The sequence below is a fragment of the Oenanthe melanoleuca genome, chromosome Z (genome assembly GCF_029582105.1).
Source record: "Oenanthe melanoleuca isolate GR-GAL-2019-014 chromosome Z, OMel1.0, whole genome shotgun sequence".
Lineage (NCBI taxonomy): Eukaryota > Metazoa > Chordata > Aves > Passeriformes > Muscicapidae > Oenanthe > Oenanthe melanoleuca.
Window position 1 is genome coordinate 2,166,317 of NC_079362.1, and position 12,823 is coordinate 2,179,139.

The 12,823-nt window shown below is 34.3% G+C and overlaps 1 protein-coding gene across 1 annotated transcript in view; it reads left to right on the plus strand.

Moving 5' to 3' along the window:
• The window catches only part of ADGRV1 (adhesion G protein-coupled receptor V1), a 267,302-nt gene that overhangs the window by 37,106 nt on the left and 217,373 nt on the right, over positions 1-12,823 (plus strand). The window contains exons 13-20 of the mRNA XM_056514381.1: positions 5,177-5,303; positions 5,393-5,578; positions 6,282-6,462; positions 7,012-7,175; positions 7,807-7,930; positions 8,290-8,556; positions 9,350-9,476; positions 11,586-11,803. Of these exons, the coding sequence (XP_056370356.1) occupies positions 5,177-5,303; positions 5,393-5,578; positions 6,282-6,462; positions 7,012-7,175; positions 7,807-7,930; positions 8,290-8,556; positions 9,350-9,476; positions 11,586-11,803 (1,394 nt within the window). The remainder of the gene's footprint in view (positions 1-5,176; positions 5,304-5,392; positions 5,579-6,281; positions 6,463-7,011; positions 7,176-7,806; positions 7,931-8,289; positions 8,557-9,349; positions 9,477-11,585; positions 11,804-12,823) is intronic.

A 12,823-nucleotide genomic window follows, 5' to 3' on the forward strand; every position in this document is an offset into this window, starting at 1 on the left:
TTTGTGAATGACACCCAATTATGTGGGTTTGTTGATCTGCTGCAGAGTAGGAGTGTAGCAATTACATTGAGACAGACCGAACTGACACCATCGTCAGTCCTTTATTAAAAACTTTTCATGCCTTCTCTCAGTGGACTTCTCTCAGACTCCTTTCCTCATAGGAAAACACAGCACTGGCTCCTTGTCTCCTCTCTTCAAGTTTCCTTCTTCCTTCTGCATGAATGGCTAACCCCATGGTGGCCCTTACCCTAACCCTGTCTGTCCCTTACCCAACCATATGTCCCTTACCTCCTCACAGCACAGCCAGCATCTCAAACTCTGGATCTCAAGCTCCAGCTGCAACTTACTCTTGACTAGCTAGGCCATTCTTTTAAACCACCCACCTTCATTGGGCAGGCAAAGCTGTCTCCACTTCTCTGCAATTAGTACAGCTGTAATTCATTGAGGAGAATTGCCTTCTGCACTAACTTTACAATATAGGAGGGTTTGCAGAGGGACTTGGGTTGATTGGCTGACACCAATGGCTTGAGATTCAACCAAACCAATTCTCAGATTCTCCATGTGGGTCACAACAGCCCATGCAGAGCTACAGGCTGCAGAAGAGTGGCTGGAAAGTGGCCCAGTGGAAGACATACCTGATAAAAGAGAAAGTTTTTTAAAGAAGTACGTTTTTAAGAGTAACAATAATACAAATTCACAGTTGCTGAATTGCAGTGCCCAAAACTGAACACAGCACTTGAGTCAAACCTATGTTTTGCAATAGCATTTTTTAAAAAATTATTTTCTAAAATTAATCAAGACATTTTTGTCTTTAAGAGACTACTTCATGGTAAAAAAGTTTGCAAATCATGGGAGACCCATTTAAAGCACTGCATACTGTCTATGTGCCTTAATTCAGGGTGTAAGTAAGGCTGTTTAACAGAGTTTGCAATATTTTTCTAACTTGGGGGTTTCCTGTGGTTAGTGCCTAATTAAAAAGTATATTTATCTTTATTAAGTAATTTTCCCATGAAGAAATACATGTGATGCTATAAGAATTAAGTATGTCATTGTAGAACGTTGGCCTTTACTTCAAAGCTTTGGTCAGATCTTGTTTTGATAAGGAAAAAGTTGTTTGAAACTGGTAGTAGAATGTTTATATGAGTGTTACTGGACACCTACTGCTAGCTTTCATTACTTTTCAAAGTAGTAAGACCATATATCTTCTGCTGTGAATAATATAAGTTAAAATAGCCTCCAGAATCAAATAAATAGTGGATTAAACCTCAAGAGAAGGTGTACCCTCTGGTGAGAGGCACTGTGGCGATTGTAATGTGGCCAATTCTCCTTAAATACTCTTATTTAAAGCAAGGTCACTAATTAAATCAAGAAATAATCGGAAAAATGGAGTAGTGAACACAAATCAAGGAAGCAAATGGAGTAACTTTCTACTAGCAGTTTGAATGCACCTTTCCTGAGACACCTGAAAGAAAAGAAAGATTTATAGAAGTGTGTTTTTCACCGTAACATGAATAAAAATTCACAGTTGCAATTCAGTTTCCCAAGGGCTTTTCAAAATATTCACTTTCTTCAGAATTCCAGTTCTTTATTTAAAGTTACCAAATTCAAACACATCTCTTAATTATTATTTTATTTTCAGTATTATATTTTTTTGTAATTGTCAAATTATTTTAAATTCAGTCAATTTTATAGTACTCAGTTATTTTTTAGTACTATGGATTTTAAAATGGTGGGAAAACATTTTGAAGCTTCTCTTAATTATCCTAATTAATCTGTAGTTCTTGCTAATTAACAATTAAGGTATTTTTAAAGAAAGACTAGCCTTTTCAGAAGAGATTTGTCATGTGGGAAGTGGGGGCAGCCTTCAGTCCAGGGCATAAGGCAAGGTGGTGGTGGTGGGGCAGGTTTAGCCAGGAACACATCAGGTTTGCATGATGGTCACTGGCATCAGACACGACTCAGTGACTACCAGGCAGGTCCATAGCAAGAAAAAAAATCCAGGGCTGAGCCTGGAAGTCACTTGATGGATCCTGGTGCAGTATTGATATGAAAATTACATCAGAATGTAGACATGAGGGATCCTGTTGTGTTCCTTGCTCTTGTAATGGCAGATCCAAGTTGGAAGCCTGTGCTTTGTGGCTTCTATTTTGTTTTGCTTAGTCTGTTTTATCATGGAATCACAGAATAAGCAAGGTTGGAAGAAGCTCCTAAGGGTCATCAAACCCAGCTCCTGGGCCTGCATAGGATGCCCCAAGAATCATACTGTGATTTGCATTGCCCAAAAACTCTGTCAGGCTTGATGCTGTGACTGCTACTCTGGAGATCCTGCTCCAGTGTCCAGCCACTGTCTGCTGTTTTTGAATATTAACAAACATTTAATGTGTCAGAGCACTGGTAGCAATCATGTAGGGAAAACAGTCAGATCCATCAATCAGTCAGCCAGCTGAGTGACTCTAGTTTTGAAAACTTGGCTGGAGAAAAATCCAAGATAATGGTGTTTTTAGCAGTGGGTGGGCTGAATCTGACTAATTGCTTTCTAACTTCCAAGTTCTCGAGATTCCAGTCTGATTTACACTGTGACTGTTAAAAGGTAGTGAGTATTGCCAGTCTTCTCAGTCCTTTTAAGTATACCTGGAGATGATCGAAGTACCTCCTCACAGTAGCTTGGGACAGTTTAATTTCTGCTATCCCTTGGATTTCATTACAACATGGTTCTAGATTCTAGCACTACTCAGGTAACAGGCCCTTTTTTTGTCTGAGCTCTGTTTGGACTCACGCATTTGAAGGAGATGCTACATCTGGCATGCCCTTTCACATTTTGATGATTGTGCCCTAACCACACCAGCTTGTACATACTTGATGTAATGGTTCATTTGTATTCTCTGCTGTGAAATATGATACCAACAGCTTAGTGATATAATTAAATTTTAGCATTAAGAGCAGTATAATGAAAATTTAACATAAATTTTAGCTCTGGGATTTTCACCTTGACTTTTTAAATGGTATTAATGCTTGATGATTTTGGAATTTCTGACAGAAAGGAGATTGTCTTTATATATAGTATTTAAAATATAGCCTCATTTGAAATAACTAAGAAATTGCTATGAAATCAGTTCTTCTATTTGAAAGAATAGAGCTGCAAGTGTATTTACTTTATTACTTCAAACTTTTGCATGAACTCTTATGTCTATTGAATTCTGACTCTGAATTCTTTTTGAATTCAAAATTTCATTTTATAAATGCTTTGTTTATATAATTTGTTTGTAAATTGTAAATTGTTTATACAATTTTAATGGTAGATCCAAGTTTTATATTAAATATATGTTTACTTTAGATTAAGCAAATAATCTCTACAGGCTTTATTGAAGAATACTTGTTATTGCAGAATAATGTTCTTTCATCTGACTTGATGTGATAGTTTTGTCAGATGTGCTTATTTTCCTATTTCAATGATTTTCCTTGTTTTTTTGGGCAGGGGTGGTGGTTTTCTTCTTTTTTTTTTTGTTGGTATTCTACTCTGGTAATCTGATTAACTGAAAAAAATTCAAAATGAAAGTTTGATGTTATTTTGTGTGGAATATTTTTTATATGTATAACTCCCAAAGTACTTTTCTGTTTTTATCATTAGTTTGTCACTATGAAATAGCACATAATGGAGGCATGTTGATTGTATTTTTTTTTTGCGTGAAGTTATAAGTAGGGGCTGCTGGTGCAGTTGTGAGCAGACACAGGGGTTGGTAGTGATAGAACTCCTGGAGGAGGGCTGGGTAGGGCATACCATGAGTGGACCTTGCTGTCCTGAATTGATCATGGGGTCATTTTTCACCAGCGGGGGCTGCCCGCTTGCTAGCATTTTTCAACAGGAAAATGCCAAGGAAGGAGGTTCCCATAAAAGAAGCATGATGTGTTAGGAATGGGAAAAGAAAACTTTGTGGTGCTCTTGTTATTATTGTCTAAGATTGGTACTACTGAAATTCCAGGAAATGGCACTTTCATTCTTTCCCCCACCCCTTTTCTTTCCCTCTATTCTTCTTTCCTTCTTTCCTTCTTTTTTTTCTCTGTTAACAGGGTAGAGACAGAAAGGTTTGTCGTGTACTTTGGGTAAGTGCAGTGAACTGTGGTTTGCCTTCAGTGAATCAATGGTTTGTTTTAAGAGTGATTAATTTGAACAGAATCTGTCAAAAAGTTTTCATCTCAGGAATCATGTCTTCTGCATCCCTTCAGATAATACTTGCTTTGGTCTTGCTTTGCCCTTTGATTTTTAATTTGATGGCATGGGTTTCTGGCTTGAAGGCTTATTTAGGATTTGTGAATGATAAAAGTTATTAATGCATGACTCAGTGTTTGATACCTGTGTTTGATTGCAATAATGGATCCATTGTCTTAAACTGCCAGAAATACAATTTGTTCCGCCTAAATGCCTGAGCTGAACTAGAACTAGAGAAGTTTTCTCTGATCAAAGATGAGCAGTTACCTTTTTTTGAAATGACATATCTTTAGTTTATGTTAGCACGTTATTGTGTCTGCTGGCATATTTTTTTAATATGTAATAAACATTACATATTACCCTTTAAAAGAGATATTTCCTGTTTGTTCATTGAAATTTTGTTCCAGAAAACATGTAAGATGAATCTGAGTTCATAAACCAACTTTTAATAAGCTATATCAAAATCATCAGTCTGAAGGTGCATTCTTTATGCATCTTTCAGTAGTAGTTTTTCTTTCATTTTTAATTGAATTAACTTAAAACAATGTAATTGAAAATTTACATCTGAGGAAATGAATGCAAGAAATACAAGCTCCCTTTGTTTAAATTATTTTGGATCATTTCTTATGAGTTGATCCAAATAAAAAATAATACTAAATATGATTTTAAATTTTTAGTATATTATTCTATTTCTTTTTCCTTTGTGTTGTGTGCATGTGTGACTAAAAAGCCCCAGAACTATAAACTGTAAAAAATGAGAAAACAAAGGTAATTAAGGAACAAGAGTTGGGTTTTTTGCAAATGAATGGAACACTCTGATGTGTCTTTCCTAATTTATTATATTCTTTGTAGGTAACTGTTTTCATAATTTATTCATAAAATTAATCAGGATTCTGATGTCTTTCACGTAGATGTCTATTTACTTACTGAAAGAACTATCACTCAAAAATTCCTTTTTTCCTTTTTCAGGGTCAGTGTGGAAAATCAAATATTGAAATACGGGTTTACTACTCGTGAAATTACTGTTTTGGAAAATGATGATCCTGGAGGAGTGTTTGAATTTTCTCCCTCTTCTAGAGGTCCCTACAGCATCAAGGTAGCTATCTGAATAACTTTTCTTAATCATTATGGAAAAGCAAATCATAGCAGGGTGCAAGTGAAATACTGGATTTTCTTTTATTACAGGAAGGGGATTCTGTTGAACTGCAGATTGTCCGCAGCAGAGGGAGCCTTGTCAGGCAGTTTCTGCGATACACTGTAGAGCCAAGGGACAATAATGAGTTTTATGGAAGCACAGGAATTCTGGAATTTAAGCCTGGGGAAAGAGAGATCGTAATTACTCTTTTGACAAGGATGGATGGAATTCCAGAGGTAAAAATGAAAATTTTCTCTTTTTCAAATTGTGTTCATAGCATAACAGCTTGTCACTATTTAAAATGTAGGAAAATACATGGGACAGAACAAGTGTACAATTCTTTTCTACGGAATCTGTTTCCAGGCTCAAACCAGGGATGCCTGGATTACTAGAACATATCTTTGGCTTTAATAGGCCTCAGTGGATTTTTTTTTTTTTTTTTTTTTTTTTTTTTTTTTTTTTTTTTTTTTTTAATTGAAACTTAACTTTTCATCCGTCAGAGCTTTAGGCATTCATGACATTCTGGGCTATAGAATACTACTGCTTAATTGAGTGCTATATGAACAAACACTTCCTTTTTGCTCCTTTTTTTGGTATATACCTGCTTATTGAACTCAATGCTCCCCAGTCTAATACTTGCTGTATAGATGCAAAGATGCAGTACTTGTTTTAGTGTTCCATGATGCATTTCTTGTGAGTATTTTTACAAGAAATATATGAAGTACAATATTGCATTATATTAATTATGCAAGCTGAAAAATTCTTTTAAAATTAGCTGAATATCAGTGGTTTTAAAATCTTTGCTTCCACTGTTACAGATTACAAAGATGTACAAAACCATTGTGCATGTAGAAAATGTGTATAATTTTCTTTTGTTGAATTTGTCCTCTCTTTCTGCTGAATAAATCTTTTTATTCTGACTGGGTTTTTCTCTTCCAGCTGGATGAGGAATATGCTGTTGTGCTCAGTGGCTACAGTGAAATGTCAGGCAGGCTGGGAAATGCCAGTAGGGTCAATATAACCATTTTGAAGAATGATGATCCACATGGTATCATTCAGTTTCTACCTGATGAACTACCAGTAACAATAAAGGAGAGTAAAGGAGAAAGCATCTACTCTGGTAATTATTTTTATTAGAATTACTGCTTTCTCTGCTCTATGCTCCTGCAAGGCTTCTTTTCTTTACTTCACTTTCATAGGACAATGCCTGACTCTGGAGTTTCCAGGGAGGTACAGTACCAGCATGATGAGCAGTGGAGATTAGTGTGGAGGAGGATGGACCTTGAAAGCCGTAGGGATCAGTCTAATTAAAATATAGCTAGAGACTATATGAGACAGAAGGGACAGAGAATTGATTTACATGCAAGATACAGCCTGGTGATAGTTCTGCCTGGCAAGCAGGAGGCATTGGCTGCTTTGTGAGAGAAGAATGAGCTAACTTTTCATATGTGTGACTTCAGTTTATCTATTTGTATTATATCAGCAGAGCTGATACAAGTCTTTACTGCTGTAATGGTCTATTGTCACGTGGCTTTTTGTGTAGGGTGCTCACATATTAGTTTTGAAAAAAAAGTTTCTTTTTTCTTTTTTTAAGCTTTGCTGACCTTTTTCATTTTGACTTGTATTTTTCTGGAGATACACGCTGACTGCACATGTTTGCATTTTGTAGCTTCTTTCAGACTTGTAAGAAACCAAGGAAGCTATGGCAATGTTAGTGTGTCCTGGATTGTTGATCCAGCATGTACAAATGACGTCTATCCAGAACAAGGGACTATTTTCTTTGGTAATTTGGAGTTTTCAAAAAATATCACGATTTACTCTCTACCAGATGAGGTAATAATTTTACAGTGGTTTTATATGGATATATGGAACAAAGAGGAAGTGCTAAAACGTTGCAATTTAAGAATAAGCTCTATTTTTCAAATTTTTTTAAAAATATCAAGATACTAGAGTAAAAGTGTGTTTACTTAAGCAAATAAGAAAAGAATTTGAGGCATTGTGCATAATTATAAACAAAAAAGCTAGAATCTTTCAGTAGTCAAGTGTGGTTAAATTATAATAATTGGTAAACCAATTATTTTGATAACAAGAATTCTAACTTAATATTTTTAATGCTGATATATTTAAAGTAAGATAAGAAAGAATGAGAATAATTAGTAATAAATAAATAAATAAATATAGCTGTAAAAATAAGTTACATCAGCATCAGGAAACTGCAAGAAAACTTTTGGACCACCTGTACAATAGCAAAGATGAGGGGTTTTATTTACAAAGATTTTTGGCTGATTATTGTTTTTGTGTACATGTATGAACTGTCATTTGTCATCGTCTTGATACTCTTATGAATCAATAAATAAGCAGCAATATGCAGAAACCCTGTTTTGGTAACCTTCTCAGCTGTTCATTTTAATTTCTTCATTGTTTTGTATGCAAGAAATTTATTTCTTAATACTTTGTCATTCAGGTACCTGAAGAGATGGAGGTATTCATGATCAGATTATTCAATGCCACTGGTGGAGCCAGACTAGGCAATATAACCAGTGCATTTTTACAGATTACAAGGAATGATGATCCCATTTACTTTGCAGGTTAGATATCTCTGGTTTTAAATTTTGAATCCATATTCTACCCCAAACAGATTTTATTGAGAGAGTAGATTATTAAAAAAAATCTTCATCCTAGTGGAGCTAGTGTTATAAGATGTAATTTATGTTTTTACTTGATAATTTTCTCTCATTTTATATCATTACTCTTGTTGATGGCTCTGGGATTGGCTAGGTGGCTAAGGAAAACAATATTCTCTTCTACCTGCAAGGATTTCTCTTCCCTAACTGTATGTGCCTTCTGTTTGCCTGAGGTGAAGGATCATCTTGTGGGGGATTAGGTGAATAGGTGGCATTCAAGAAGCTCAGCCTTGATCTTGAATTTATTGCTTGTGTGTTTTCAGAACCTCTAACAGTGCGCATGACAGAAGGGAGTGTTGCAAACTTTACAGTCCTAAGGAATGGATCTGCTGATGCTGTTGTTGCTGTTCAGTATATTACTATGAATGGAGATGCAACAGCTGAAGAGGGAGACTTTGTTCCCAGTGAAAAGGACAGTTTCATTCTCTTTGATGTTGGAGAAAGAGAGCAGACCATATCTGTGTATATTAATGATGATGATATCCCTGAAACTGATGAAGCATTTTATATCTTCCTTTTGAATTCAACAGGTAAAAGCAATGATTTAATGTACATTTAGTAACTCTCTATCTTTTTTCTCTATTTTTTACCAGCTTGTTCCTATAATAAAGCAATGTATAAATGCCTGTCATTATCTGAATAAGGTTTGTATCAACATTTCTATAAAATTTCAGTGTAGTGTATTTGGATTTTGATTTTGAATTGTTTAACTGGAAAATTCAAACTGTTCTGCAAAAATAACTTGAATTAAAATGTCTTTCCAAATGCTCCAAATTAGATTGGATTTTGACTAATCAATAAGATTAGAAAATATAAGTTAAATATAAGAAATAGGTAATTTTCTCAATTATCCAAGTAGTTAGTGTATTTCCTGAGGCCAGCAAGAATTCACTCTGATACCCAGCTCCCTTACAGAACACCAGCTTCATGAAAACTATTGGACAAAGCCATACTTCTCTCTTCTTAAATTTTCCCTTCAGTGATCTCTTTCTACTTTACTGACTTCGTTCAGGATCTGCTGATATTTTCTTTTACCATTCTTTTGGAAACCTGTGATGGCTTTCTTCCTGGCATAGATTCCTGTCAGAATGAGCAAAATACAGAATATTTCTAGGTTAATCTCTGCCTTAGTTGCTACTTACATATTTTTATTCTGATTTATCTGTTAATGAATATCTCTTTACCTGTTGGTTTTCACTGATTTTTTAATCACTTCTTGTTTCTTTCTTTGAAAGCTATTTGTGTGAGAAGAGAACACACTCAGTTTTAGAGTTGCCTCCATTTCTGATTCCATTTTGATAAAATTAATCATCCTCTTTTTAGGGGATACTGTTATCTTTAATGCTGGAGTGGCTACAGTTATTATTGAAGCAAATGATGATCCTAATGGAATTTTCTCCTTAGAACCTCTAGAGAAGGCAGTGGAAGAAGGAAAAAGTAATTCTTTTTTGTAAGTAACTTTTAAATCATTTTGTTGCCCCTTTTTTGAATACATGTATGTACAGCTTGATGTGTGCGTTTTATGGATAAATATGTGCTTTGATCTAATCCTAATTTTTGCATTGTTAAATTTATTAGAACATTAGCTCCACCAAATTTTGGATTAAATTATTTGCAAACATATTGAGGATCAAACATCGACTCTTATATTATCAATTAGACTGTGCATATTAAAACGTGTACAGAGTTCCTGTTAAAATATAAACAAATAAGATTGCAGCCAGGGGGCATTTTTTTTATTTTCACACAAATAAGATTACAGCATAGGGGTTTTTGTTATATTTTTATGAGAGTGTAGATACAAAAAGATCAAGATGAATAAGCTGGATCAATAGAGAAGTAAAAATATATTTTTGAAATACAGTTAAATACAACTATATGGTTGTTCATTTCTTTTTGCACCCTTCCTTGAGTTCTTACCCTACAAACAACCTATATTACTATATTCTTTCTGTTAATTTGTTTTTCTACTATCTGCAAATTAGATAGGAACCTATACTCAACTATAGTCTGACCTGTAGCTGCTGGGATGTATTCAGGAAGGGGAAGGGTTAAGAAAGTTAGTCTTATATCATCTGACCTTTTTATGTTCCTGAAGTCAGAATGTGGTGATAAATTGACAAAAATACTGATTCTTAATAGGAGAATTCTAGACAGATAATGAAGAAACATAATTTTACAATTAATCAGACAGTGTGAACAGCTATAGAGCGTTTTTTTTTTCACAATTGTTAAATTATCTTTTATATGTTTTTGTTTTATTTGATTGTTTCTTTTAAGGCCTAGAAATAGATGCCTATGACTGTGAGTTTGATAATTTTTGCCTGTGTTGCACATCTAAAAAATTAAAGGACTTTTTAGAAGAGTATATTAAATATATATTCTGTGATTTGTTTTATTATGATTTGAGGGTTTTTTTCATCCTTAATAATATATTTATTTCTTTTTTTAAATCAGTGATGTGAAGAGTGATGATTTGAGCTAAACACATTTGTATACAGGCACTTTATGGAAGCACATGATACCAAGGTCACCAACATCTAACCTTGCTTAGTCCTTATTGATGAAACACATTTCCTAGGAAACTGTCTCTTCCATACCTTCAAAAGGATTTTACTTTTGTTTAGTACATAATAAAAGGGTCAGACTAGTTTATAATCTATCCAGTGAGAACACCTATGGCAGCACTGAGCTTTCAAGAGAGTAACTGGAGTTACTGCAACAATGCTGCACTGCTGGAATAATACCCTGCTTAATAACAACAAAAGGAAACCTTTGGAAGCAGTAAAATTGTGTTTCTGTTCCTAGTATGCTTTACTGAATTAGTTGTTCAGACTTGTATAATAATGCTTTAAACAGTTGGGGTTTTTTTCATTTTACCACACGAACAGAAATGCGTTTTTTGAATGTATAAACATATTTTGCTAATAAAGGAACTTCTTTATGTTCAGTTCAGTTTTTCAGTTTTTATTTATAATACCTTTTGGAAATTGGTAAAAAAATGCTACCAGATAGCTGTGCAAACAAATAAAAAGTTTTTTGTATTTACTAAATTCTTAATATGGAATAATCTGATTTGTGAAGGACCTAGTGTATAACTCAAATTAAATACCAATACAAAAGTTAAGGCACCTTGAAGGGAAAAAAAAATTGCAGGTAAATGGCTTTTCTTTCTCCTCTAAGAGTGGTTAGTTAACTCAATTTTTAATGTTAATTTTTAATGTTAATGCTGAACTATACATTCATTTTTATTATTGAAAAATAGAGATGAAAGACAAACTGATGTTCATCCAAACAGTATTATTTTGCATGTACCTTCATTGATGACTTTCTTTCTAAGGTGTCTGTGGTATACCTTGATGTAGAATTATGTTGTGAAATTGCAGTGCCTTTAAGAAGATTGTATTATTGTACGTGGTTCTATTTGTTATTTGTGGTTATTTAGAGCAATGCATATTATTTCCCACAGTAAGGATGATTAGTCCATGTTTTCCATTGTTAATGGAAAATGGTGATGGATACCTGCCAGCACAATCACTCTTTCTGTATCTCTGAACAGGGTTTTGAGACATAGAGGACACTTTGGGAACGTCTCCTTAACCTGGCAGCTGTTTCATAATGATTCTACACTGAAGCCAGGAGAAGAGTTCTATGAAACTTCTGGGACTGTGTACTTCATGGATGGTGAAGAATCAAAGCTGATAGTGCTCCATGCTGTTTCAGATAAAATTCCTGAATTCAATGAATTTTACATTTTAAAGTTGGTGAACATTTCAGGTATTTCTGTATAACCATTCCCTTCCTATCTGGTAGAAAATAATTATATTTACTCAATCAGAAAGAAAAAAATCCTGGAAAGCGCTTTGCCTTGATGCCTATGGCATTCTATACTTTTCTGGTGAGATTTTAGATTTTATTTTTCATTGATACTTTAATTTAGGTATATGAACACCATTTTGGAATATGGCCTTTAAAAAAAGATGCCTTTAAGTGATTTCAGAGCTTTGTGTAGAGCTGAAAAGATGAAGGTATTAAAGGTTATGCATATCTACCATAATGGAGATTGGCTGGTTTGTTTGCTTTTCTTCTAGAAATTTCTGTAAAATACAAATAGTCACCACTTCATATCACTTAAATTACAACTTTACAGGCCTGCTACTGAGTATTGTTCCAAATCTGCTGGACTCCTTCCACTTCTGTACTATTATTGTCTTCTGTGCCAAGACACAATTGAAAATGTGTTGACATTTCTGTAAGTGACATCCGTATGTATGTACAGATTTCCTACTTAGGGGTGCATGGAGGCCCTACAGTCACACCATGATCTTACTGTGGAGAAGTAGGTGACTAATGGCAGGACTTAGGAGCAGTTTTAACTCTCAACTGGTTACTGATTTTGCATTGTAATCTCTGCTTATTTGGAGGCAATGAACCAAATGTTGCCATTTTGTATTTGTGTAAGTCCTGGAGTACAATGAGAAATTAATTGACCCCATGTTTTTCAAATGAAACAAAAGCAACCTATCTCATTACTAATTCAGGAAATCTGAGTTAATCTTGTTTTAACTGAAAGACAGTTATGTTCTGTGATTGAAAAATAACATGGCTTGTTCTCTATGAAATTGTTGTCTGTAGTGTTTTAAAACCAATACAGTTAATTTATGTTAATCTTAAATTTGGAGAAATTTTTAAGAGTTTAGAGACTCTTTAAAGAAGATTTAGGCCTATTTAAAAAGATAGTTTGTCTAAACATTTTAAAATACTTGGTAACTTTTTTCAGACAAATAACTTCTACTC